This window comes from Zootermopsis nevadensis, unplaced genomic scaffold (genome assembly GCF_977971745.1).
Source record: "Zootermopsis nevadensis isolate Lab colony 2312 unplaced genomic scaffold, Znev_1.0 Znev_ptg000030l, whole genome shotgun sequence".
NCBI classification, from domain to species: domain Eukaryota; kingdom Metazoa; phylum Arthropoda; class Insecta; order Blattodea; family Termopsidae; genus Zootermopsis; species Zootermopsis nevadensis.
In genome coordinates, this window is record NW_028259162.1 from 19845865 (window position 1) to 19870035 (window position 24171).

At 45.7% G+C, this 24171-nt stretch overlaps 1 protein-coding gene across 1 annotated transcript in view; it reads right to left on the reverse strand.

Annotated features, from left to right (window-relative positions):
• The window catches only part of LOC110830363 (uncharacterized), a 96143-nt gene extending 72626 nt beyond the window's left edge, over positions 1–23517 (reverse strand). The window contains exon 1 of the mRNA XM_087358869.1: positions 36–23517. Coding sequence (XP_087214995.1) covers positions 36–23517 — 23482 coding nt within the window. The remainder of the gene's footprint in view (positions 1–35) is intronic.
• Between the last annotated feature and the right edge of the window lie 654 nt (positions 23518–24171).

The window sequence follows — 24171 nt, forward strand, 5'->3', positions numbered from 1 at the left end:
AGATATCACAGCCGTTGCTGCCTCGTATGTTTTACTGACTTCAATAATTGTTTCTGCTTTGCTTTCGAGTTCTTTAGACACGGGGCATATCTCAACAATGCCATCGATCGTTTCACCTCCCGTGATACCTTCCGGAAGGCTTTCAGCTGAGACATCAAAGACAGTTTCTATACTTTCCACAGGGGAATACTCAGGTGTCTCTTTCGGTCCCTTTTTAACTTCCAATTCACTCACAACAACTAATGCCTCTTCAACAACTTCGCTTCTGTCAAGTCTATCCCGTTCAGTTACATCGTCAACAACAGATTCCTTAGTTACCACGACTGATACTTTGGTCACAGTGGATTCCACTGACTCCAATAACACGGTCTTCGCGATGCCGCTCTTGTCTGCAGTAACTTCCGGATCTATTGACGGCGCAGGCTCAGGAGGAATGTCCTCAGTCACCAACACAGGACGCGGCTCCTCGTCTGTGATTGGTCGGGTAGCTTCCAATCCAGGTGAACTTGGTGCAGATACGTGCTCAGGTATTTCCAAATCAAATTCCCTTTCAGTATCTTTAGCCGGAAGAATTTCATCAGGAACCTCTATCGTACCTGTCACTAAAATGGCTTCGGTAACTGATTCTGGAGATGCGGCAGCGGCCTCTGTATGGACAGTTTCAGTGTCCGCAGGTTTAGTCTCTCGAGGTTCGACAACTTCGGGATACGTCTCGGCGGTATCAGACGTTACGGCGTCTGATATTGAGTCAACTACTTTTACTTCAGGTATGGTAACATCACATACATCATCACCTCTAACTTGTCCCCGTTCTACCACACTTTCTACTCCCGTATCCAATTCGTCAATTACCACATCCTCTTTAATAAGTAAACCGACGTCTGGAAGAGGTTCACTAATTTCGTCTGCAATTGCCGTATCCTTAGTTTCCTTTTCAGCAGTACCATCCTCTACTGTTTCGAAATCTTTGGACGCTGTCTTCGTCACATCATCACCCTCATCCACCATTCTTCCTTCTAAAATCACCTTTGTAGTGAGCACTGTGGACCCATCAGTTGTAGCTTCTATAACATCGACAGAGCTTTCGGCCGTTTCAACTACAATTCCGGATTTAATACCAACCTCCCTTCCAAACAATTCTCCCTCTTCCGAGACCTCCCGTTTAGCTAAAGTATCACAAATTTCTTCTTTGTCCGCAGTTAGCGATTCTACTTCAACGGCTGATTTCCCTGTCACACTGGCTTCTGTTAGTTGCACCGTTACAGGAAATGCGATATCGGTCGTCTCCGCAAAGCCTTCCTCCGCCACTGACGTCACATCCTCGGGTGTATGTTTGAGAGGCACAGATATCGTAGGCGCTGCATCTAATAATGGAACCTCATCCACTTTCTGTTCGTCTTCGGGTTTGGGTAAAATGTCCCTACTTGTCAATGTTTCCTCTTCTACGGTGCGATGTTTCGCAAAATCCTCTTTCTCAAGGAAATCCACCTTTTCTCTAGAAACAAAGTCATCTCTTTCTGAATCAAGAGATATCACAGCCGTTGCTGCCTCGTCTGTTTTACTGACTTCAATAATTGTTTCTGCTTTGCTTTCGAGTTCTTTAGACACGGGGCATATCTCAACAACGCCATCGATCGTTTCACCTCCCGTGATACCTTCCGGAAGCATTTCAGCTGAGACATCAAAGACAGTTTCTATACTTTCCACAGGGGAATACTCAGGTGTCTCTTTCGGTCCCTTTTTAACTTCCAATTCACTCACAACAACTAATGCCTCTTCAACAACTTCGCTTCTGTCAAGTCTATCCCGTTCAGTTACATCGTCAACAACAGATTCCTTAGTTACCACGACTGATACTTTGGTCACAGTGGATTCCACTGACTCCAATAACACGGTCTTCGCGATGCCGCTCTTGTCTGCAGTAACTTCCGGATCTATTGATGGCGCAGGCTCAGGAGGAATGTCCTCAGTCACCAACACAGGACGCGGCTCCTCGTCTGTGATTGGTCGGGTAGCTTCCAATCCAGGTGAACTTGGTGCAGATACGTGCTCAGGTATTTCCAAATCAAATTCCCTTTCAGTATCTTTAGCCGGAAGAATTTCATCAGGAACCTCTATCGTACCTGTCACTAAAATGGCTTCGGTAACTGATTCTGGAGATGCGGCAGCGGCCTCTGTATGCACAGTTTCAGTGTCCGCAGGTTTAGTCTCTCGAGGTTCGACAACTTCGGGATACGTCTCGGCGGTATCAGACGTTACGGCGTCTGATATTGAGTCAACTACTTTTACTTCAGGTATGGTAACATCAGATACATCATCACCTCTAACTTGTCCCCGTTCTACCACACTTTCTACTCCCGTATCCAATTCGTCAATTACCACATCCTCTTTAATAAGTAAACCGACGTCTGGAAGAGGTTCACTAATTTCGTCTGCAATTGCCGTATCCTTAGTTTCCTTTTCAGCAGTACCATCCTCTTCTGTTTCGAGATCTTTGGACGCTGTCTTCGTCACATCATCACCCTCCTCCACCATTCTTCCTTCTAAAATCACCTTTGTAGTCAGCACTGTGGACCCATCAGTTGTAGCTTCTATAACATCGACAGAGCTTTCGGCCGTTTCAACTACACTTCCGGATTTAATACCAACCTCCCTTCCAAAGAATTCTCCCTCTTCCGAGACCTCCCGTTTAGCTAAAGTATCACAAATTTCTTCTTTGTCCGCAGTTAGCGATTCTACTTCAACGGCTGATTTCCCTGTCACACTCGCTTTTGTTAGTTGCACAATTACAGGAAATGCGATATCGGTCCTCTCCGCAAAGCCTTCCTCCTCCACTGACGTCACATCCTCGGGAGTGTGTTTGAGAGGCACAGATATCGTAGGCGCCGCCTCTGTTAATGGGACCTCATCTACTTTCTGTTCGTCTTCGGGTTTGGGTAAAATGTCCCTACTTGTCAATGTTTCCTCTTCTACGGTGCGATGTTTCGCAAAATCCTCTTTCTCAAGGAAATCCACCTTTTCTCTAGAAACAAAGTCATCTCTTTCTGAATCAAGAGATATCACAGCCGTTGCTGCCTCGTATGTTTTACTGACTTCAATAATTGTTTCTGCTTTGCTTTCGAGTTCTTTAGACACGGGGCATATCTCAACAATGCCATCGATCGTTTCACCTCCCGTGATACCTTCCGGAAGGCTTTCAGCTGAGACATCAAAGACAGTTTCTATACTTTCCACAGGGGAATACTCAGGTGTCTCTTTCGGTCCCTTTTTAACTTCCAATTCACTCACAACAACTAATGCCTCTTCAACAACTTCGCTTCTGTCAAGTCTATCCCGTTCAGTTACATCGTCAACAACAGATTCCTTAGTTACCACGACTGATACTTTGGTCACAGTGGATTCCACTGACTCCAATAACACGGTCTTCGCGATGCCGCTCTTGTCTGCAGTAACTTCCGGATCTATTGACGGCGCAGGCTCAGGAGGAATGTCCTCAGTCACCAACACAGGACGCGGCTCCTCGTCTGTGATTGGTCGGGTAGCTTCCAATCCAGGTGAACTTGGTGCAGATACGTGCTCAGGTATTTCCAAATCAAATTCCCTTTCAGTATCTTTAGCCGGAAGAATTTCATCAGGAACCTCTATCGTACCTGTCACTAAAATGGCTTCGGTAACTGATTCTGGAGATGCGGCAGCGGCCTCTGTATGCACAGTTTCAGTGTCCGCAGGTTTAGTCTCTCGAGGTTCGACAACTTCGGGATACGTCTCGGCGGTATCAGACGTTACGGCGTCTGATATTGAGTCAACTACTTTTACTTCAGGTATGGTAACATCAGATACATCATCACCTCTAACTTGTCCCCGTTCTACCACACTTTCTACTCCCGTATCCAATTCGTCAATTACCACATCCTCTTTAATAAGTAAACCGACGTCTGGAAGAGGTTCACTAATTTCGTCTGCAATTGCCGTATCCTTAGTTTCCTTTTCAGCAGTACCATCCTCTACTGTTTCGAAATCTTTGGACGCTGTCTTCGTCACATCATCACCCTCCTCCACCATTCTTCCTTCTAAAATCACCTTTGTAGTCAGCACTGTGGACCCATCAGTTGTAGCTTCTATAACATCGACAGAGCTTTCGGCCGTTTCAACTACACTTCCGGATTTAATACCAACCTCCCTTCCAAAGAATTCTCCCTCTTCCGAGACCTCCCGTTTAGCTAAAGTATCACAAATTTCTTCTTTGTCCGCAGTTAGCGATTCTACTTCAACGGCTGATTTCCCTGTCACACTCGCTTTTGTTAGTTGCACAATTACAGGAAATGCGATATCGGTCCTCTCCGCAAAGCCTTCCTCCTCCACTGACGTCACATCCTCGGGAGTGTGTTTGAGAGGCACAGATATCGTAGGCGCCGCCTCTGTTAATGGGACCTCATCTACTTTCTGTTCGTCTTCGGGTTTGGGTAAAATGTCCCTACTTGTCAATGTTTCCTCTTCTACGGTGCGATGTTTCGCAAAATCCTCTTTCTCAAGGAAATCCACCTTTTCTCTAGAAACAAAGTCATCTCTTTCTGAATCAAGAGATATCACAGCCGTTGCTGCCTCGTATGTTTTACTGACTTCAATAATTGTTTCTGCTTTGCTTTCGAGTTCTTTAGACACGGGGCATATCTCAACAATGCCATCGATCGTTTCACCTCCCGTGATACCTTCCGGAAGGCTTTCAGCTGAGACATCAAAGACAGTTTCTATACTTTCCACAGGGGAATACTCAGGTGTCTCTTTCGGTCCCTTTTTAACTTCCAATTCACTCACAACAACTAATGCCTCTTCAACAACTTCGCTTCTGTCAAGTCTATCCCGTTCAGTTACATCGTCAACAACAGATTCCTTAGTTACCACGACTGATACTTTGGTCACAGTGGATTCCACTGACTCCAATAACACGGTCTTCGCGATGCCGCTCTTGTCTGCAGTAACTTCCGGATCTATTGACGGCGCAGGCTCAGGAGGAATGTCCTCAGTCACCAACACAGGACGCGGCTCCTCGTCTGTGATTGGTCGTGTAGCTTCCAATCCAGGTGAACTTGGTGCAGATACGTGCTCAGGTATTTCCAAATCAAATTCCCTTTCAGTATCTTTAGCCGGAAGAATTTCATCAGGAACCTCTATCGTACCTGTCACTAAAATGGCTTCGGTAACTGATTCTGGAGATGCGGCAGCGGCCTCTGTATGCACAGTTTCAGTGTCCGCAGGTTTAGTCTCTCGAGGTTCGACAACTTCGGGATACGTCTCGGCGGTATCAGACGTTACGGCGTCTGATATTGAGTCAACTACTTTTACTTCAGGTATGGTAACATCAGATACATCATCACCTCTAACTTGTCCCCGTTCTACCACACTTTCTACTCCCGTATCCAATTCGTCAATTACCACATCCTCTTTAATAAGTAAACCGACGTCTGGAAGAGGTTCACTAATTTCGTCTGCAATTGCCGTATCCTTAGTTTCCTTTTCAGCAGTACCATCCTCTTCTGTTTCGAGATCTTTGGACGCTGTCTTCGTCACATCATCACCCTCCTCCACCATTCTTCCTTCTAAAATCACCTTTGTAGTCAGCACTGTGGACCCATCAGTTGTAGCTTCTATAACATCGACAGAGCTTTCGGCCGTTTCAACTACAATTCCGGATTTAATACCAACCTCCCTTCCAAACAATTCTCCCTCTTCCGAGACCTCCCGTTTAGCTAAAGTATCACAAATTTCTTCTTTGTCCGCAGTTAGCGATTCTACTTCAACGGCTGATTTCCCTGTCACACTGGCTTCTGTTAGTTGCACCGTTACAGGAAATGCGATATCGGTCGTCTCCGCAAAGCCTTCCTCCTCCACTGACGTCACATCCTCGGTAGTATGTTTGAGAGGCACAGATATCGTAGGCGCCGCATCTAATAATGGAACCTCATCCACTTTCTGTTCGTCTTCGGGTTTGGGTAAAATGTCCCTACTTGTCAATGTTTCCTCTTCTACGGTGCGATGTTTCGCAAAATCCTCTTTCTCAAGGAAATCCACCTTTTCTCTAGAAACAAAGTCATCTCTTTCTGAATCAAGAGATATCACAGCCGTTGCTGCCTCGTCTGTTTTACTGACTTCAATAATTGTTTCTGCTTTGCTTTCGGGTTCTTTAGACACGGGGCATATCTCAACAATGCCATCGATCGTTTCACCTCCCGTGATACCTTCCGGAAGCCTTTCAGCTGAGACATCAAAGACAGTTTCTATACTTTCCACAGGGGAATACTCAGGTGTCTCCTTCGGTCCCTTTTTAACTTCCAATTCACTCACAGCAACTAATGCCTCTTCAACAACATCGCTTCTGTCAAGTCTATCCCGTTCAGTTACATCGTCAACAACAGATTCCTTAGTTACCACGACTGATACTTTGGTCACAGTGGATTCCACTGACTCCAAAAACACGGTCTTCGCGATGCCGCTCTTGTCTGCAGTAACTTCCGGATCTATTGACGGCGCAGGCTCAGGAGGAATGTACTCAGTCACCAACACAGGACGCGGCTCCTCGTCTGTGATTGGTCGGGTAGCTTCCAATCCAGGTGAACTTGGTGCAGATACGTGCTCAGGTATTTCCAAATCAAATTCCCTTTCAGTATCTTTAGCCGGAAGAATTTCATCAGGAACCTCTATCGTACCTGTCACTAAAATGGCTTCGGTAACTGATTCTGGAGATGCGGCAGCGGCCTCTGTATGCACAGTTTCAGTGTCCGCAGGTTTAGTCTCTCGAGGTTCGACAACTTCGGGATACGTCTCGGCGGTATCAGTCGTTACGGCGTCTGATATTGAGTCAACTACTTTTACTTCAGGTATGGTAACATCAGATACATCATCACCTCTAACTTGTCCCCGTTCTACCACACTTTCTACTCCCGTATCCAATTCGTCAATTACCACATCCTCTTTAATAAGTAAACCGACGTCTGGAAGAGGTTCACTAATTTCGTCTGCAATTGCCGTATCCTTAGTTTCCTTTTCAGCAGTACCATCCTCTTCTGTTTCGAGATCTTTGGACGCTGTCTTCGTCACATCATCACCCTCCTCCACCATTCTTCCTTCTAAAATCACCTCTGTAGTCAGCACTGTGGACCCATCAGTTGTAGCTTCTATAACATCGACAGAGCTTTCGACCGTTTCAACTACAATTCCGAATTTAATACCAACCTCCCTTCCAAACAATTCTCCCTCTTCCGAGACCTCCCGTTTAGCTAAGGTATCACAAATTTTTTCTTTGTCCGCAGTTAGCGATTCTACTTCAACGGCTGATTTCCCTGTCACACTGGCTTCTGTTAGTTGCACCGTTACAGGAAATGCGATATCGGTCCTCTCCGCAAAGCCTTCCTCCTCCACTGACGTCACATCCTCGGGAGTGTGTTTGAGAGGCACAGATATCGTAGGCGCCGCCTCTGTTAATGGGACCTCATCTACTTTCTGTTCGTCTTCGGGTTTGGGTAAAATGTCCCTACTTGTCAATGTTTCCTCTTCTACGGTGCGATGTTTCGCAAAATCCTCTTTCTCAAGGAAATCCACCTTTTCTCTAGAAACAAAGTCATCTCTTTCTGAATCAAGAGATATCACAGCCGTTGCTGCCTCGTATGTTTTACTGACTTCAATAATTGTTTCTGCTTTGCTTTCGAGTTCTTTAGACACGGGGCATATCTCAACAATGCCATCGATCGTTTCACCTCCCGTGATACCTTCCGGAAGGCTTTCAGCTGAGACATCAAAGACAGTTTCTATACTTTCCACAGGGAAATACTCAGGTGTCTCTTTCGGTCCCTTTTTAACTTCCAATTCACTCACAACAACTAATGCCTCTTCAACAACTTCGCTTCTGTCAAGTCTATCCCGTTCAGTTACATCGTCAACAACAGATTCCTTAGTTACCACGACTGATACTTTGGTCACAGTGGATTCCACTGACTCCAATAACACGGTCTTCGCGATGCCGCTCTTGTCTGCAGTAACTTCCGGATCTATTGACGGCGCAGGCTCAGGAGGAATGTCCTCAGTCACCAACACAGGACGCGGCTCCTCGTCTGTGATTGGTCGTGTAGCTTCCAATCCAGGTGAACTTGGTGCAGATACGTGCTCAGGTATTTCCAAATCAAATTCCCTTTCAGTATCTTTAGCCGGAAGAATTTCATCAGGAACCTCTATCGTACCTGTCACTAAAATGGCTTCGGTAACTGATTCTGGAGATGCGGCAGCGGCCTCTGTATGCACAGTTTCAGTGTCCGCAGGTTTAGTCTCTCGAGGTTCGACAACTTCGGGATACGTCTCGGCGGTATCAGACGTTACGGCGTCTGATATTGAGTCAACTACTTTTACTTCAGGTATGGTAACATCAGATACATCATCACCTCTAACTTGTCCCCGTTCTACCACACTTTCTACTCCCGTATCCAATTCGTCAATTACCACATCCTCTTTAATAAGTAAACCGACGTCTGGAAGAGGTTCACTAATTTCTTCTGCAATTGCCGTATCCTTAGTTTCCTTTTCAGCAGTACCATCCTCTTCTGTTTCGAGATCTTTGGACGCTGTCTTCGTCACATCATCACCCTCCTCCACCATTCTTCCTTCTAAAATCACCTTTGTAGTCAGCACTGTGGACCCATCAGTTGTAGCTTCTATAACATCGACAGAGCTTTCGGCCGTTTCAACTACAATTCCGGATTTAATACCAACCTCCCTTCCAAACAATTCTCCCTCTTCCGAGACCTCCCGTTTAGCTAAAGTATCACAAATTTCTTCTTTGTCCGCAGTTAGCGATTCTACTTCAACGGCTGATTTCCCTGTCACACTGGCTTCTGTTAGTTGCACCGTTACAGGAAATGCGATATCGGTCGTCTCCGCAAAGCCTTCCTCCTCCACTGACGTCACATCCTCGGTAGTATGTTTGAGAGGCACAGATATCGTAGGCGCCGCATCTAATAATGGAACCTCATCCACTTTCTGTTCGTCTTCGGGTTTGGGTAAAATGTCCCTACTTGTCAATGTTTCCTCTTCTACGGTGCGATGTTTCGCAAAATCCTCTTTCTCAAGGAAATCCACCTTTTCTCTAGAAACAAAGTCATCTCTTTCTGAATCAAGAGATATCACAGCCGTTGCTGCCTCGTCTGTTTTACTGACTTCAATAATTGTTTCTGCTTTGCTTTCGGGTTCTTTAGACACGGGGCATATCTCAACAATGCCATCGACCGTTTCACCTCCCGTGATACCTTCCGGAAGCCTTTCAGCTGAGACATCAAAGACAGTTTCTATACTTTCCACAGGGGAATACTCAGGTGTCTCCTTCGGTCCCTTTTTAACTTCCAATTCACTCACAGCAACTAATGCCTCTTCAACAACATCGCTTCTGTCAAGTCTATCCCGTTCAGTTACATCGTCAACAACAGATTCCTTAGTTACCACGACTGATACTTTGGTCACAGTGGATTCCACTGACTCCAAAAACACGGTCTTCGCGATGCCGCTCTTGTCTGCAGTAACTTCCGGATCTATTGACGGCGCAGGCTCAGGAGGAATGTACTCAGTCACCAACACAGGACGCGGCTCCTCGTCTGTGATTGGTCGGGTAGCTTCCAATCCAGGTGAACTTGGTGCAGATACGTGCTCAGGTATTTCCAAATCAAATTCCCTTTCAGTATCTTTAGCCGGAAGAATTTCATCAGGAACCTCTATCGTACCTGTCACTAAAATGGCTTCGGTAACTGATTCTGGAGATGCGGCAGCGGCCTCTGTATGCACAGTTTCAGTGTCCGCAGGTTTAGTCTCTCGAGGTTCGACAACTTCGGGATACGTCTCGGCGGTATCAGTCGTTACGGCGTCTGATATTGAGTCAACTACTTTTACTTCAGGTATGGTAACATCAGATACATCATCACCTCTAACTTGTCCCCGTTCTACCACACTTTCTACTCCCGTATCCAATTCGTCAATTACCACATCCTCTTTAATAAGTAAACCGACGTCTGGAAGAGGTTCACTAATTTCGTCTGCAATTGCCGTATCCTTAGTTTCCTTTTCAGCAGTACCATCCTCTTCTGTTTCGAGATCTTTGGACGCTGTCTTCGTCACATCATCACCCTCCTCCACCATTCTTCCTTCTAAAATCACCTCTGTAGTCAGCACTGTGGACCCATCAGTTGTAGCTTCTATAACATCGACAGAGCTTTCGACCGTTTCAACTACAATTCCGAATTTAATACCAACCTCCCTTCCAAACAATTCTCCCTCTTCCGAGACCTCCCGTTTAGCTAAGGTATCACAAATTTTTTCTTTGTCCGCAGTTAGCGATTCTACTTCAACGGCTGATTTCCCTGTCACACTGGCTTCTGTTAGTTGCACCGTTACAGGAAATGCGATATCGGTCCTCTCCGCAAAGCCTTCCTCCTCCACTGACGTCACATCCTCGGGAGTATGTTTGAGAGGCACAGATATCATAGGCGCCGCATCTAATAATGGAACCTCATCCACTTTCTGTTCGTCTTCGGGTTTGGGTAAAATGTCCCTACTTGTCAATGTTTCCTCTTCTACGGTGCGATGTTTCGCAAAATCCTCTTTCTCAAGGAAATCCACCTTTTCTCTAGAAACAAAGTCATCTCTTTCTGAATCAAGAGATATCACAGCCGTTGCTGCCTCGTCTGTTTTACTGACTTCAATAATTGTTTCTGCTTTGCTTTCGGGTTCTTTAGACACGGGGCATATCTCAACAATGCCATCGATTGTTTCACCTCCCGTGATACCTTCCGGAAGCCTTTCAGCTGAGACATCAAAGACAGTTTCTATACTTTCCACAGGGGAATACTCAGGTGTCTCCTTCGGTCCCTTTTTAACTTCCAATTCACTCACAACAACTAATGCCTCTTCAACAACTTCGCTTCTGTCAAGTCTATCCCGTTCAGTTACATCGTCAACAACAGATTCCTTAGTTACCACGACTGATACTTTGGTCACAGTGGATTCCACTGACTCCAAAAACACGGTCTTCGCGATGCCGCTCTTGTCTGCAGTAACTTCCGGATCTATTGACGGCGCAGGCTCAGGAGGAATGTACTCAGTCACCAACACAGGACGCGGCTCCTCGTCTGTGATTGGTCGGGTAGCTTCCAATCCAGGTGAACTTGGTGCAGATACGTGCTCAGGTATTTCCAAATCAAATTCCCTTTCAGTATCTTTAGCCGGAAGAATTTCATCAGGAACCTCTATCGTACCTGTCACTAAAATGGCTTCGGTAACTGATTCTGGAGATGCGGCAGCGGCCTCTGTATGCACAGTTTCAGTGTCCGCAGGTTTAGTCTCTCGAGGTTCGACAACTTCGGGATACGTCTCGGCGGTATCAGTCGTTACGGCGTCTGATATTGAGTCAACTACTTTTACTTCAGGTATGGTAACATCAGATACATCATCACCTCTAACTTGTCCCCGTTCTACCACACTTTCTACTCCCGTATCCAATTCGTCAATTACCACATCCTCTTTAATAAGTAAACCGACGTCTGGAAGAGGTTCACTAATTTCGTCTGCAATTGCCGTATCCTTAGTTTCCTTTTCAGCAGTACCATCCTCTTCTGTTTCGAGATCTTTGGACGCTGTCTTCGTCACATCATCACCCTCCTCCACCATTCTTCCTTCTAAAATCACCTCTGTAGTCAGCACTGTGGACCCATCAGTTGTAGCTTCTATAACATCGACAGAGCTTTCGACCGTTTCAACTACAATTCCGAATTTAATACCAACCTCCCTTCCAAACAATTCTCCCTCTTCCGAGACCTCCCGTTTAGCTAAGGTATCACAAATTTTTTCTTTGTCCGCAGTTAGCGATTCTACTTCAACGGCTGATTTCCCTGTCACACTGGCTTCTGTTAGTTGCACCGTTACAGGAAATGCGATATCGGTCCTCTCCGCAAAGCCTTCCTCCTCCACTGACGTCACATCCCCGGGAGTGTGTTTGAGAGGCACAGATATCGTAGGCGCCGCCTCTGTTAATGGAACCTCATCCACTTTCTGTTCGTCTTCGGGTTTGGGTAAAATGTCCCTACTTGTCAATGTTTCCTCTTCTACGGTGCGATGTTTCGCAAAATCCTCTTTCTCAAGGAAATCCACCTTTTCTCTAGAAACAAAGTCATCTCTTTCTGAATCAAGAGATATCACAGCCGTTGCTGCCTCGTCTGTTTTACTGACTTCAATAATTGTTTCTGCTTTGCTTTCGGGTTCTTTAGACACGGGGCATATCTCAACAATGCCATCGATTGTTTCACCTCCCGTGATACCTTCCGGAAGCCTTTCAGCTGAGACATCAAAGACAGTTTCTATACTTTCCACAGGGGAATACTCAGGTGTCTCCTTCGGTCCCTTTTTAACTTCCAATTCACTCACAACAACTAATGCCTCTTCAACAACTTCGCTTCTGTCAAGTCTATCCCGTTCAGTTACATCGTCAACAACAGATTCCTTAGTTACCACGACTGATACTTTGGTCACAGTGGATTCCACTGACTCCAAAAACACGGTCTTCGCGATGCCGCTCTTGTCTGCAGTAACTTCCGGATCTATTGACGGCGCAGGCTCAGGAGGAATGTACTCAGTCACCAACACAGGACGCGGCTCCTCGTCTGTGATTGGTCGGGTAGCTTCCAATCCAGGTGAACTTGGTGCAGATACGTGCTCAGGTATTTCCAAATCAAATTCCCTTTCAGTATCTTTAGCCGGAAGAATTTCATCAGGAACCTCTATCGTACCTGTCACTAAAATGGCTTCGGTAACTGATTCTGGAGATGCGGCAGCGGCCTCTGTATGCACAGTTTCAGTGTCCGCAGGTTTAGTCTCTCGAGGTTCGACAACTTCGGGATACGTCTCGGCGGTATCAGTCGTTACGGCGTCTGATATTGAGTCAACTACTTTTACTTCAGGTATGGTAACATCAGATACATCATCACCTCTAACTTGTCCCCGTTCTACCACACTTTCTACTCCCGTATCCAATTCGTCAATTACCACATCCTCTTTAATAAGTAAACCGACGTCTGGAAGAGGTTCACTAATTTCGTCTGCAATTGCCGTATCCTTAGTTTCCTTTTCAGCAGTACCATCCTCTTCTGTTTCGAGATCTTTGGACGCTGTCTTCGTCACATCATCACCCTCCTCCACCATTCTTCCTTCTAAAATCACCTCTGTAGTCAGCACTGTGGACCCATCAGTTGTAGCTTCTATAACATCGACAGAGCTTTCGACCGTTTCAACTACAATTCCGAATTTAATACCAACCTCCCTTCCAAACAATTCTCCCTCTTCCGAGACCTCCCGTTTAGCTAAGGTATCACAAATTTTTTCTTTGTCCGCAGTTAGCGATTCTACTTCAACGGCTGATTTCCCTGTCACACTGGCTTCTGTTAGTTGCACCGTTACAGGAAATGCGATATCGGTCCTCTCCGCAAAGCCTTCCTCCTCCACTGACGTCACATCCCCGGGAGTGTGTTTGAGAGGCACAGATATCGTAGGCGCCGCCTCTGTTAATGGAACCTCATCCACTTTCTGTTCGTCTTCGGGTTTGGGTAAAATGTCCCTACTTGTCAATGTTTCCTCTTCTACGGTGCGATGTTTCGCAAAATCCTCTTTCTCAAGGAAATCCACCTTTTCTCTAGAAACAAAGTCATCTCTTTCTGAATCAAGAGATATCACAGCCGTTGCTGCCTCGTCTGTTTTACTGACTTCAATAATTGTTTCTGCTTTGCTTTCGGGTTCTTTAGACACGGGGCATATCTCAACAATGCCATCGATTGTTTCACCTCCCGTGATACCTTCCGGAAGCCTTTCAGCTGAGACATCAAAGACAGTTTCTATACTTTCCACAGGGGAATACTCAGGTGTCTCCTTCGGTCCCTTTTTAACTTCCAATTCACTCACAACAACTAATGCCTCTTCAACAACTTCGCTTCTGTCAAGTCTATCCCGTTCAGTTACATCGTCAACAACAGATTCCTTAGTTACCACGACTGATACTTTGGTCACAGTGGATTCCACTGACTCCAAAAACACGGTCTTCGCGATGCCGCTCTTGTCTGCAGTAACTTCCGGATCTATTGACGGCGCAGGCTCAGGAGGAATGTACTCAGTCACCAACACAGGACGCGGCTCCTCGTCTGTGATTGGTCGGGTAGCTTCCAATCCAGGTGAACTTGGTGCAGATACGTGCTCAGGTATTTCCAAATCAAATTCCCTTTCAGTATCTTTAGCCGGAAGAATTTCATCAGGAACCTCTATCGTACCTGTCACTAAAATGGCTTCGGTAACTGATTCTGGAGATGCGGCAGCGGCCTCTGTATGCACAGTTTCAGTGTCCGCAGGTTTAGTCTCCCGAGGTTCGACAACTTCGGGATACGTCTCGGCGCTATCAGACGTTACGGCGTCTGATATTGAGTCAACTACTTTTACTTCAGGTATGGTAACATCAGATACATCATCACCTCTAACTTGTCCCCGTTCTACCACACTTTCTACTCCCGTATCCAATTCGTCAATTACCACATCCTCTTTAATAAGTAAACCGACGTCTGGAAGAGGTTCACTAATTTCGTCTGCAATTGCCGTATCCTTAGTTTCCTTTTCAGCAGTACCATCCTCTTCTGTTTCGAGATCTTTGGACGCTGTCTTCGTCACATCATCACCCTCCTCCACCATTCTTCCTTCTAAAATCACCTTTGTAGTCAGCACTGTCGACCCATCAGTTGTAGCTTCTATAACATCGACAGAGCTTTCGGCCGTTTCAACTACAATTCCGGATTTAATACCAACCTCCCTTCCAAACAATTTTCCCTTTTCCGAGACCTCCCGTTTAGCTAAAATATCACAAATTTCTTCTTTGTCCGCAGTTAGCGATTCTACTTCAACGGCTGATTTCCCTGTCACACTCGCTTCTGTTAGTTGCACCGTTACAGGAAATGCGATATCGGTCCTCTCCGCAAAGCCTTCCTCCTCCACTGACGTCACATCCTCGGGAGTATGTTTGAGAGGCACAGATATCGTAGGCGCCGCCTCTGTTAATGGGACCTCATCTACTTTCTGTTCGTCTTCGGGTTTGGGTAAAATGTCCCTACTTGTCAATGTTTCCTCTTCTACGGTGCGATGTTTCGCAAAATCCTCTTTCTCAAGGAAATCCACCTTTTCTCTAGAAACAAAGTCATCTCTTTCTGAATCAAGAGATATCACAGCCGTTGCTGCCTCGTCTGTTTTACTGACTTCAATAATTGTTTCTGCTTTGCTTTCGAGTTCTTTAGACACGGGGCATGTCTCAACAACGCCATCGATCGTTTCACCTCCCGTGATACCTTCCGGAAGCCTTTCAGCTGAGACATCAAAGACAGGTTCTACACTTTCCATAGGGGGATACTCAGGTGTCTCTTTCGGTTCTTTTTTAATTTCCAATTCACTCGCAACAACTAATGCCTCTTCAACAACTTCGCTTCTGTCAAGTCTATCCCGTTCAGTTACATCGTCAACAACAGATTCCTTAGTTACCACGACTGATACTTTGGTCACAGTGGATTCCACTGACTCCAAAAACACGGTCTTCGCGATGCCGCTCTTGTCTGCAGTAACTTCCGGATCTATTGACGGCGCAGGCTCAGGAGGAATGTACTCAGTCACCAACACAGGACGCGGCTCCTCGTCTGTGATTGGTCGGGTAGCTTCCAATCCAGGTGAACTTGGTGCAGATACGTGCTCAGGTATTTCCAAATCAAATTCCCTTTCAGTATCTTTAGCCGGAAGAATTTCATCAGGAACCTCTATCGTACCTGTCACTAAAATGGCTTCGGTAACTGATTCTGGAGATGCGGCAGCGGCCTCTGTATGCACAGTTTCAGTGTCCGCAGGTTTAGTCTCTCGAGGTTCGACAACTTCGGGATACGTCTCGGCGGTATCAGACGTTACGGCGTCTGATATTGAGTCAACTACTTTTACTTCAGGTATGGTAACATCAGATACATCATCACCTCTAACTTGTCCCCGTTCTACCATACTTTCTACTCCCGTATCCAATTCGTCAATTACCACATCCTCTTTAATAAGTAAACCGACGTCTGGAAGAGGTTCACTAATTTCGTCTGCAATTGCCGTATCCTTAGTTTCCTTTTCAGCAGTACCATCCTCTTCTGTTTCGAGATCTTTGGACGCTGTCTTCGTCACATCATCACCCTCCTCCACCATTCTTCCTTCTAAAATCACCTCTGTAGTCAGCACTGTGGACCCATCAGTTGTAGCTTCTATAACATCGACAGAGCTTTCGACCGTTTCAACTACAATTCCGAATTTAATACCAACCTCCCTTCCAAACAATTCTCCCTCTTCCGAGACCTCCCGTTTAGCTAAGGTATCACAAATTTTTTCTTTGTCCGCAGTTAGCGATTCTACTTCAACGGCTGATTTCCCTGTCACACTGGCTTCTGTTAGTTGCACCGTTACAGGAAATGCGATATCGGTCCTCTCCGCAAAGCCTTCCTCCTCCACTGACGTCACATCCTCGGGAGTATGTTTGAGAGGCACAGATATCATAGGCGCCGCATCTAATAATGGAACCTCATCCACTTTCTGTTCGTCTTCGGGTTTGGGTAAAATGTCCCTACTTGTCAATGTTTCCTCTTCTACGGTGCGATGTTTCGCAAAATCCTCTTTCTCAAGGAAATCCACCTTTTCTCTAGAAACAAAGTCATCTCTTTCTGAATCAAGAGATATCACAGCCGTTGCTGCCTCGTCTGTTTTACTGACTTCAATAATTGTTTCTGCTTTGCTTTCGGGTTCTTTAGACACGGGGCATATCTCAACAATGCCATCGATTGTTTCACCTCCCGTGATACCTTCCGGAAGCCTTTCAGCTGAGACATCAAAGACAGTTTCTATACTTTCCACAGGGGAATACTCAGGTGTCTCCTTCGGTCCCTTTTTAACTTCCAATTCACTCACAACAACTAATGCCTCTTCAACAACTTCGCTTCTGTCAAGTCTATCCCGTTCAGTTACATCGTCAACAACAGATTCCTTAGTTACCACGACTGATACTTTGGTCACAGTGGATTCCACTGACTCCAAAAACACGGTCTTCGCGATGCCGCTCTTGTCTGCAGTAACTTCCGGATCTATTGACGGCGCAGGCTCAGGAGGAATGTACTCAGTCACCAACACAGGACGCGGCTCCTCGTCTGTGATTGGTCGGGTAGCTTCCAATCCAGGTGAACTTGGTGCAGATACGTGCTCAGGTATTTCCAAATCAAATTCCCTTTCAGTATCTTTAGCCGGAAGAATTTCATCAGGAACCTCTATCGTACCTGTCACTAAAATGGCTTCGGTAACTGATTCTGGAGATGCGGCAGCGGCCTCTGTATGCACAGTTTCAGTGTCCGCAGGTTTAGTCTCCCGAGGTTCGACAACTTCGGGATACGTCTCGGCGCTATCAGACGTTACGGCGTCTGATATTGAGTCAACTACTTTTACTTCAGGTATGGTAACATCAGATACATCATCACCTCTAACTTGTCCCCGTTCTACCACACTTTCTACTCCCGTATCCAATTCGTCAATTACCACATCCTCTTTAATAAGTAAACCGACGTCTGGAAGAGGTTCACTAATTTCGTCTGCAATTGCCGTATCCTTAGTTTCCTTTTCAGCAGTACCATCCTCTTCTGTTTCGAGATCTTTGGACGCTGTCTTCGTCACATCATCACCCTCCTCCATCATTCTTCCGTCTAAAATCACCTTTGTAGTCAGCACTGTGGACCCATCAGTTGTAGCTTCTATACCATCGACAGAGCTTTCGGCCGTTTCAACTACAATTCCGGATTTAATACCAAACTCCCTTCCAAACAATTCTCCCTCTTCCGAAACCTCGCGTTTAGCTAAAATATCATAAATTTCTTCTTTGTCCGCAGTTAGCGATTCTACTTCAACCACCGATACCCCTATCATAATCGCTTCTGTTACTTGCACGGTTACAGGAAATGAGATATCGGTGCTCTCCGCAAAGCCTTCCTGCTCCACTGACGTCACATCCTCTGGAGTATGTTTGAGAGGCACAGATATCGTAGGCGCCGCCTCTATTAATGGGACCTCATCCACTTTCTGTTCGTCTTCGGGTTTCGGTAAAATGTCCCTACTTGTCAATGTTTCCTCCTCTAGGGTGCGATGTTTCGCAGAATCCTCTTTCTCAAGGAAATCCACCTTTTCTCTAGAAACAAAGTCATCTCTTTCTGAATCAAGAGATATCACAGCCGTTGCTGCCTCGTCTGATTTACTGACTTCAATAATTGTTTCTGCTTTGCTTTCGAGTTCTTTAGATACGGGGCATATCTCAACAACGCCATCGAACGTTTCACCTCCCGTGATACCTTCCGGAAGCCTTTCAGTTGAGACATCAAAGACAGGTTCTATACCACCCACAGGGGAATACTCAGGTGTCCCTTTCGGTCCCTTTTTAATTTCCAATTCACTCGCAACAACTAATGCCTCTTCAACAACTTCGCTTCTGTCAAGTCTATCCCCTTCAGTTACATCGTCAACAACAGATTCCTTTGTTACCACGTCTGATACTTTGGTCACAGTGGATTCCACAGACTCCAATAACACGGTCTTCGAGATGCCGCTCTTGTCTGCAGTAACTTCCGTATCTATTGACGGCGCACTCTCAGGAGCAATGTCCCCAGTCAGCGACACAGGACGCGGCTCCTCGTCTGTGATTGGTCGGGTAGCTTCCAATCCAGGTGAACTTGGTGGAGATACGTGCTCAGGTATTTCCAAATCAAGTTCCCCTTCAGTATCTTTAGCCGGAAAAATTTCCTCAGGAACCTCTATCGTACCTGTCACTAAAATGGCTTTCGTTACTGATTCTGGAGATGCGGCAGCGGCCTCTGTATGCACAGTTTCAGTGTCCGCAGGTTTAGTCTCTCGAGGTTCCAAAACTTCGGGATACGTCTCGGCGCTATCAGACGTTACGGCGTCTGATATTGAGTCAACTACTTTTACTTCAGGTATGGTAACATCAGATACATCATCACCTCTAACTTGTCCCCGTTCTACCACACTTTCTACTCCCGTATCCAATTCGTCAATTACCACATCCTCTTTAATAAGTAAACCGACGTCTGGAAGAGGTTCACTAATTTCGTCTGCAATTGCCGTATCCTTATTTTCCTTTTCAGCAGAACCATCCTCTTCTGTTTCGAGATCTTTGGACGCTGTCTTCGTCACATCATCACCCTCCTCCACCATTCTTCCTTCTAAAATCACCTTTGTAGTCAGCACTGTCGACCCATCAGTTGTAGCTTCTATAACATCGACAGAGCTTTCGACCGTTTCAACTACAATTCCGGATTTAATACCAACCTCCCTTCCAAACAATTCTCTTTCCTCCGAGACCTCGCGTTTAGCTAAAATATCACAAATTTCTTCTTTGTCCGCAGTTAGCCTTTCTACTTCAACGACTGATTCCCCTGTCACACTCGCTTCTGTTAGTTGCACCGTTACAGGAAATGCGATATCGGTCCTCTCCGCAAAGCCTTCCTCCTCCACTGACGTCACATCCTCGGGAGTATGTTTGAGAGGCACAGATATCGTAGGCGCCGCCTCTGTTAATGGGACCTTATCTACTTTCTGTTCGTCTTCGGGTTTGGGTAAAATGTCCCTACTTGTCAATGTTTCCTCCTCTACGGTGCGATGTTTCGCAGAATCCTCTTCCTCAAGGGAATCCACCTTACTTAGTTCATCAATAAGTACCTGTCTAACAGCCATCGTTTCTCTTGGTGTAGGCCGGTCTTCTGTTTCCTTTTTTAACACTTCAACATTCAACTCATAGTCACTGTCTTTTGTTACGAGAGATTTTTCAATAGGCTCTTGTTGTTCCTTTGCTTCAACAGTTTTAATTTCTTGATCCTTCGAAATTGTGTCAACCGTCGCCACTTTCAATTCGGTCACTGACTCCTCTGGTTCCTCCGGCCGATACTCTTTCTGGTGGAGTAACGTAGGGTGCAATTTGTATGCCTCGGTTTTTATAATTGTCATTTCAATTAGCGTTTGCTCCACAGTATCTGTTTTCTCCACCACTATGTCCTCTTCCAGAAGCTTCATTTCTTCCTTCTCGTCTGAATGCTTTCCCGAAATCAATCTACCGACTAACTCATCTTCTTCTACAATGACCTCTTGCTTCATAACTAAGTCCTCCCCGTCGGTTGCAGCACGTGGTTCCATGACTGCTGATCTTTTGTCAAGAAGGACGTCTACTTCAGATTCAAGGTCCTTTGAACTAGAAGGAAACACCGCCTCTTCATGAATCAATATTTCAGCCAGAGGAGTTTCTTTTGCAGCAGTCAGTTGATCTTCTTCAGCTGGTATTTCGTCAAGTCGAATTTCTTTGGTCGGTTGTTTTAATATATCGACTATTGGAGGTAGTAATACTTCTCTTAATTCTATATGTTCGTCCTGTTCGTCACCCCTTTCTGGTTGATATCTTATTTTATCTTCGACGACCTCAAACGTTTCACGTATAGATTTCTCTGACCTTACTTCAGTCTCGGTCTTCTCTTCTAGTACCATTTGGAAAATCCTTGATTCTGAAGTTGGTTCACTCTCCAGCTTCATTTTGTGAGATATGAGGCTTCTTTTAGTATCATCTGATGGTAAAGGCTGTTTCAATCCTGCAGTTTCCTTAAGACTTAATTCAGTGTCTACCGCTTCTAATTCTTTTCTACTTCGTTTCAATCTCTTCTCGCTTTCATGTTGAATGTGCCGTTCTAACGTTATTGTTTTCCTTCCGTCTTCTTGTTCTTGGTCATCTGCAAAATGAATGTCATGTCCTTCTCTAGCATCCTTTGTATCTGGCAATACGTAAGGCTCTTCGGTGTGAATTTTCTTTGAGTCAATTTCTTTCGATTGTTCCAAGTGCGCAAAGAATTCTTGCCTGTTCGACGATTCTTCGACAAACGTTATGACTTCTTCGATCTTCTTCAGCACTTGTTCTTCAGCCTTTACTAACTGTGTGAGGCGTTCCTCCACCAGGGATGGTTTTACTGATTCCTCTACTTCGACGCCAGTAGCAAACTTGGCTGTTACTGGTTTCATTTGTCCCTCTGTCGCTATACGTTTCTCAATGGTTTCTATAACCTGAGAGATGTGAGGGTATGTGTCTTTTTCTTCAACTTCTACAGAAATTCTGTCGCTTACTCGATCCTCTTCTTTAATCAACAGAGGTTCTTCACTCGTTATTTTATGTTTAGGTTGTGCTGGTGGTATTCTCTCTACGATTTCATCAGTGTCCTGTTCAAATGAATGTGTGAAAAATCTTTGAAGTTCTTTTATCTTAGGCCCAATATGTTTCGGTGTTGTCGGTACAGATGTTGGTTTGCCTATCTGAACTTCGTGTACCAACTTTTCGCTTGTTTCTTCTGTGCCCATTGGTTGTTCACGGACTATTGTAATTTCTTTGCTTGTTTCTGTCACGTCCTCTTTCAAGTCACGCTGTTCCTTTTCCTCTCGCTGTTCGGCTGTTCTAACGTAAAAAGGATCATCCTTAGACTTCTTTGCTTCCTTCGCAGAGATGTGCTGTGTCCTTTGCTGCGTCCCTTCCTCAAGAAGTCTTATAAGTGCCCTTACGTCACCGGAATCCCGTCTTACTCGCATAACTTCATCGTCTGCCCGTTCTTGTGTGGATGGACTCTCGCCTTCGGGGTGTAAAGGACTGACACTCGCATCGCGAGTATCTACCTTGTCTGTTGAGATTCCGGCTTCTGACGTATCAATTTGTAACGGAGAGAGAGCCACAGATGTGGTCTCGACCTGCTGAAATTCAACGGGACTACTCGCTGCATCACAGTAGTGAGCCACTACAATTTCCTCCTCCAGAAGCATTATCTCGGTGCTAGGTAGTCCGATCCCCACGTCATCTGCTTGAATGGGGCTCAGACCAGCATCAGTAAGTTCCGCCTCTTCTGCACCCACGTCAACAGCCGTGTCGGACAGAACGCCGCGATCGTCAATGCATATCTCGCCTGGAGGTCTCCGAGCGGGGCTCGTGATTGTGTCAGTTGTTTCGCGAGTAAGGCTAATGCCGGTATCAGTAATGTGGTGTGACGCGCTTTCCTCCGTCGTAGGGCTTTCAAATGCCGGCGTGCCGGCCGCCTCGAGCGACTCGTAGCGGTACACACTTTTCTTTCCGCTGAATATCACAGTCTCCTCTCGCTTGCGTTCCTTTGTCAAATCGGTCTGCTGCGGTTCGTCTCCTTCTGACGGCGGGGGAGGAATAATATACCGGCGTTCCCCTACCGAATCTTCCGTTACCTCCGGGCTCAGGTCTGCTGCACGGGGGACTTTGGTAGAGCCTCCAGTTCCTGCGGTTGCGGTCATCCCTACGTCCACGCGCTCTGAGGTCTCCCGCCCATTCGCCTCCCGGCGAGTTGTGGTGACACTGATGTGGGACTGTGAACGGATTGATATTTCTACGTCCCTTGCCCCGTACAGCGTCAGGCGACTCTCAGCTGTGGCGCTAGCCTCCTTTGTGCGCACCTCCTTACGCCCGATCACAAGCTCCAATGTTGGCGGCGGAAGATTTGCCCGCCCTCCGCCAGCGGGTAGAGGTGATGGTTCCGGAGGAGAAGAACCCGGGTTAGGACTGGAAACAGCTTTTCCATCTATAGGACTTGTGCCACAATCTATGTGCCTGTTGGCATCCCCACTGCCGTGCAATCTGCCGCCTGATTCATCCCTTTTACCAAATCCTTGCTTCTTGCCCTGACATTCCCGAGACTCCACACCTGCTTCGTTTGTCTCAACTTTGTCTCGTCTCTCTTTTCTAGGCAATTCCTTGTTTTCACCTACTCCTCCTGATAATCTCTCTACAGGACGAGCGGGTATTCCTTTATCCATACATTCATCTTGAAATTTTATATTCTCTGCTCGTTTAGAATCCTTTTCGCCCTTCTCCTCTTCAGGAGATCTGACTGCACTGTGAATTGTCAATCGGTCTGGGCGTATTCGGAATTCTGTGTCACTCAGATCGATACTTGCATCACTTGCTTCCTCAATATCTGTGGTGACTTCACTGCGGCTGGACACTGTCTCTGTTAAGTCTTCATCTTCGCCCAAGTCACTTTTCTCAGCAGAAGCCAGCTCCTTCCTCTCTTCCAACTCCACCACCGTCACATCAGACGATGTTCTCTGATGGGCATATATAGTCATCTTCGTTCCAATTCTCTCTTCCCTTCTACCCCTGAGGGTCTCTTCAGTTGCTGGTGGTGGAGTTTCCAGTAGAAACTGCTCTTGAAATCCATCTGTGTCCAGTGAATCATCATCGTCCTGTGGTGAGGCAGAAGTAGCCGGCAGCAGAAGTGCATTTGGGGACGAGACTATTCCATGCACGCATGTAATAAACAGGACAGCAATCAGTACAAGAACGACAACAACCATCTTTACTACTGTGATGTGTCCAGCGCAGGAAGTTGAGTCCAACGTGATAAATACGAGGACAGCATATTCATTCTACCATCAATGACGTCTCAAATACAAAAGTTCCCACCCAAAATGATAAAACTTGTTTTCTCTAATGTTCCTATCAACATCTCTAAGTGCCTAACCACTCAAGAATAACTGCAATTAGTAATCATGCCACTGACCTGATGGTGCTCTGCCATGCTCCACTGTTGCACTACAACCCACAGTACTCTGTACTCTGGGGAAGGAATGTGGATGGTTGTACCATATCGCATTTTGAAAACAACAGACAATACATGTTCCTAGCCAAATGGAATACAAGCTTACTGCTTAAGAACCTAATGGGCAGATAGATAATATCATTATTTTAGTTTTAACTTTCAACATAGTCATTATGAAGCTACAATCACAAGCATTATTATGAAGTTACATGAACAGTCACTGATATCCATGTTCCCTTATTCAACACTATGAAATATAATTGTTTAATTTTAACCGTCTAATCACAATAAAATATTTTATTAAATATTAAAATATTATTACTACAATTAACATTTAATATTTAAAATATTTATTTAAAATATATTAAAATGCTCTTTCTATCGAAATGTTCGATTTACAATTTATATA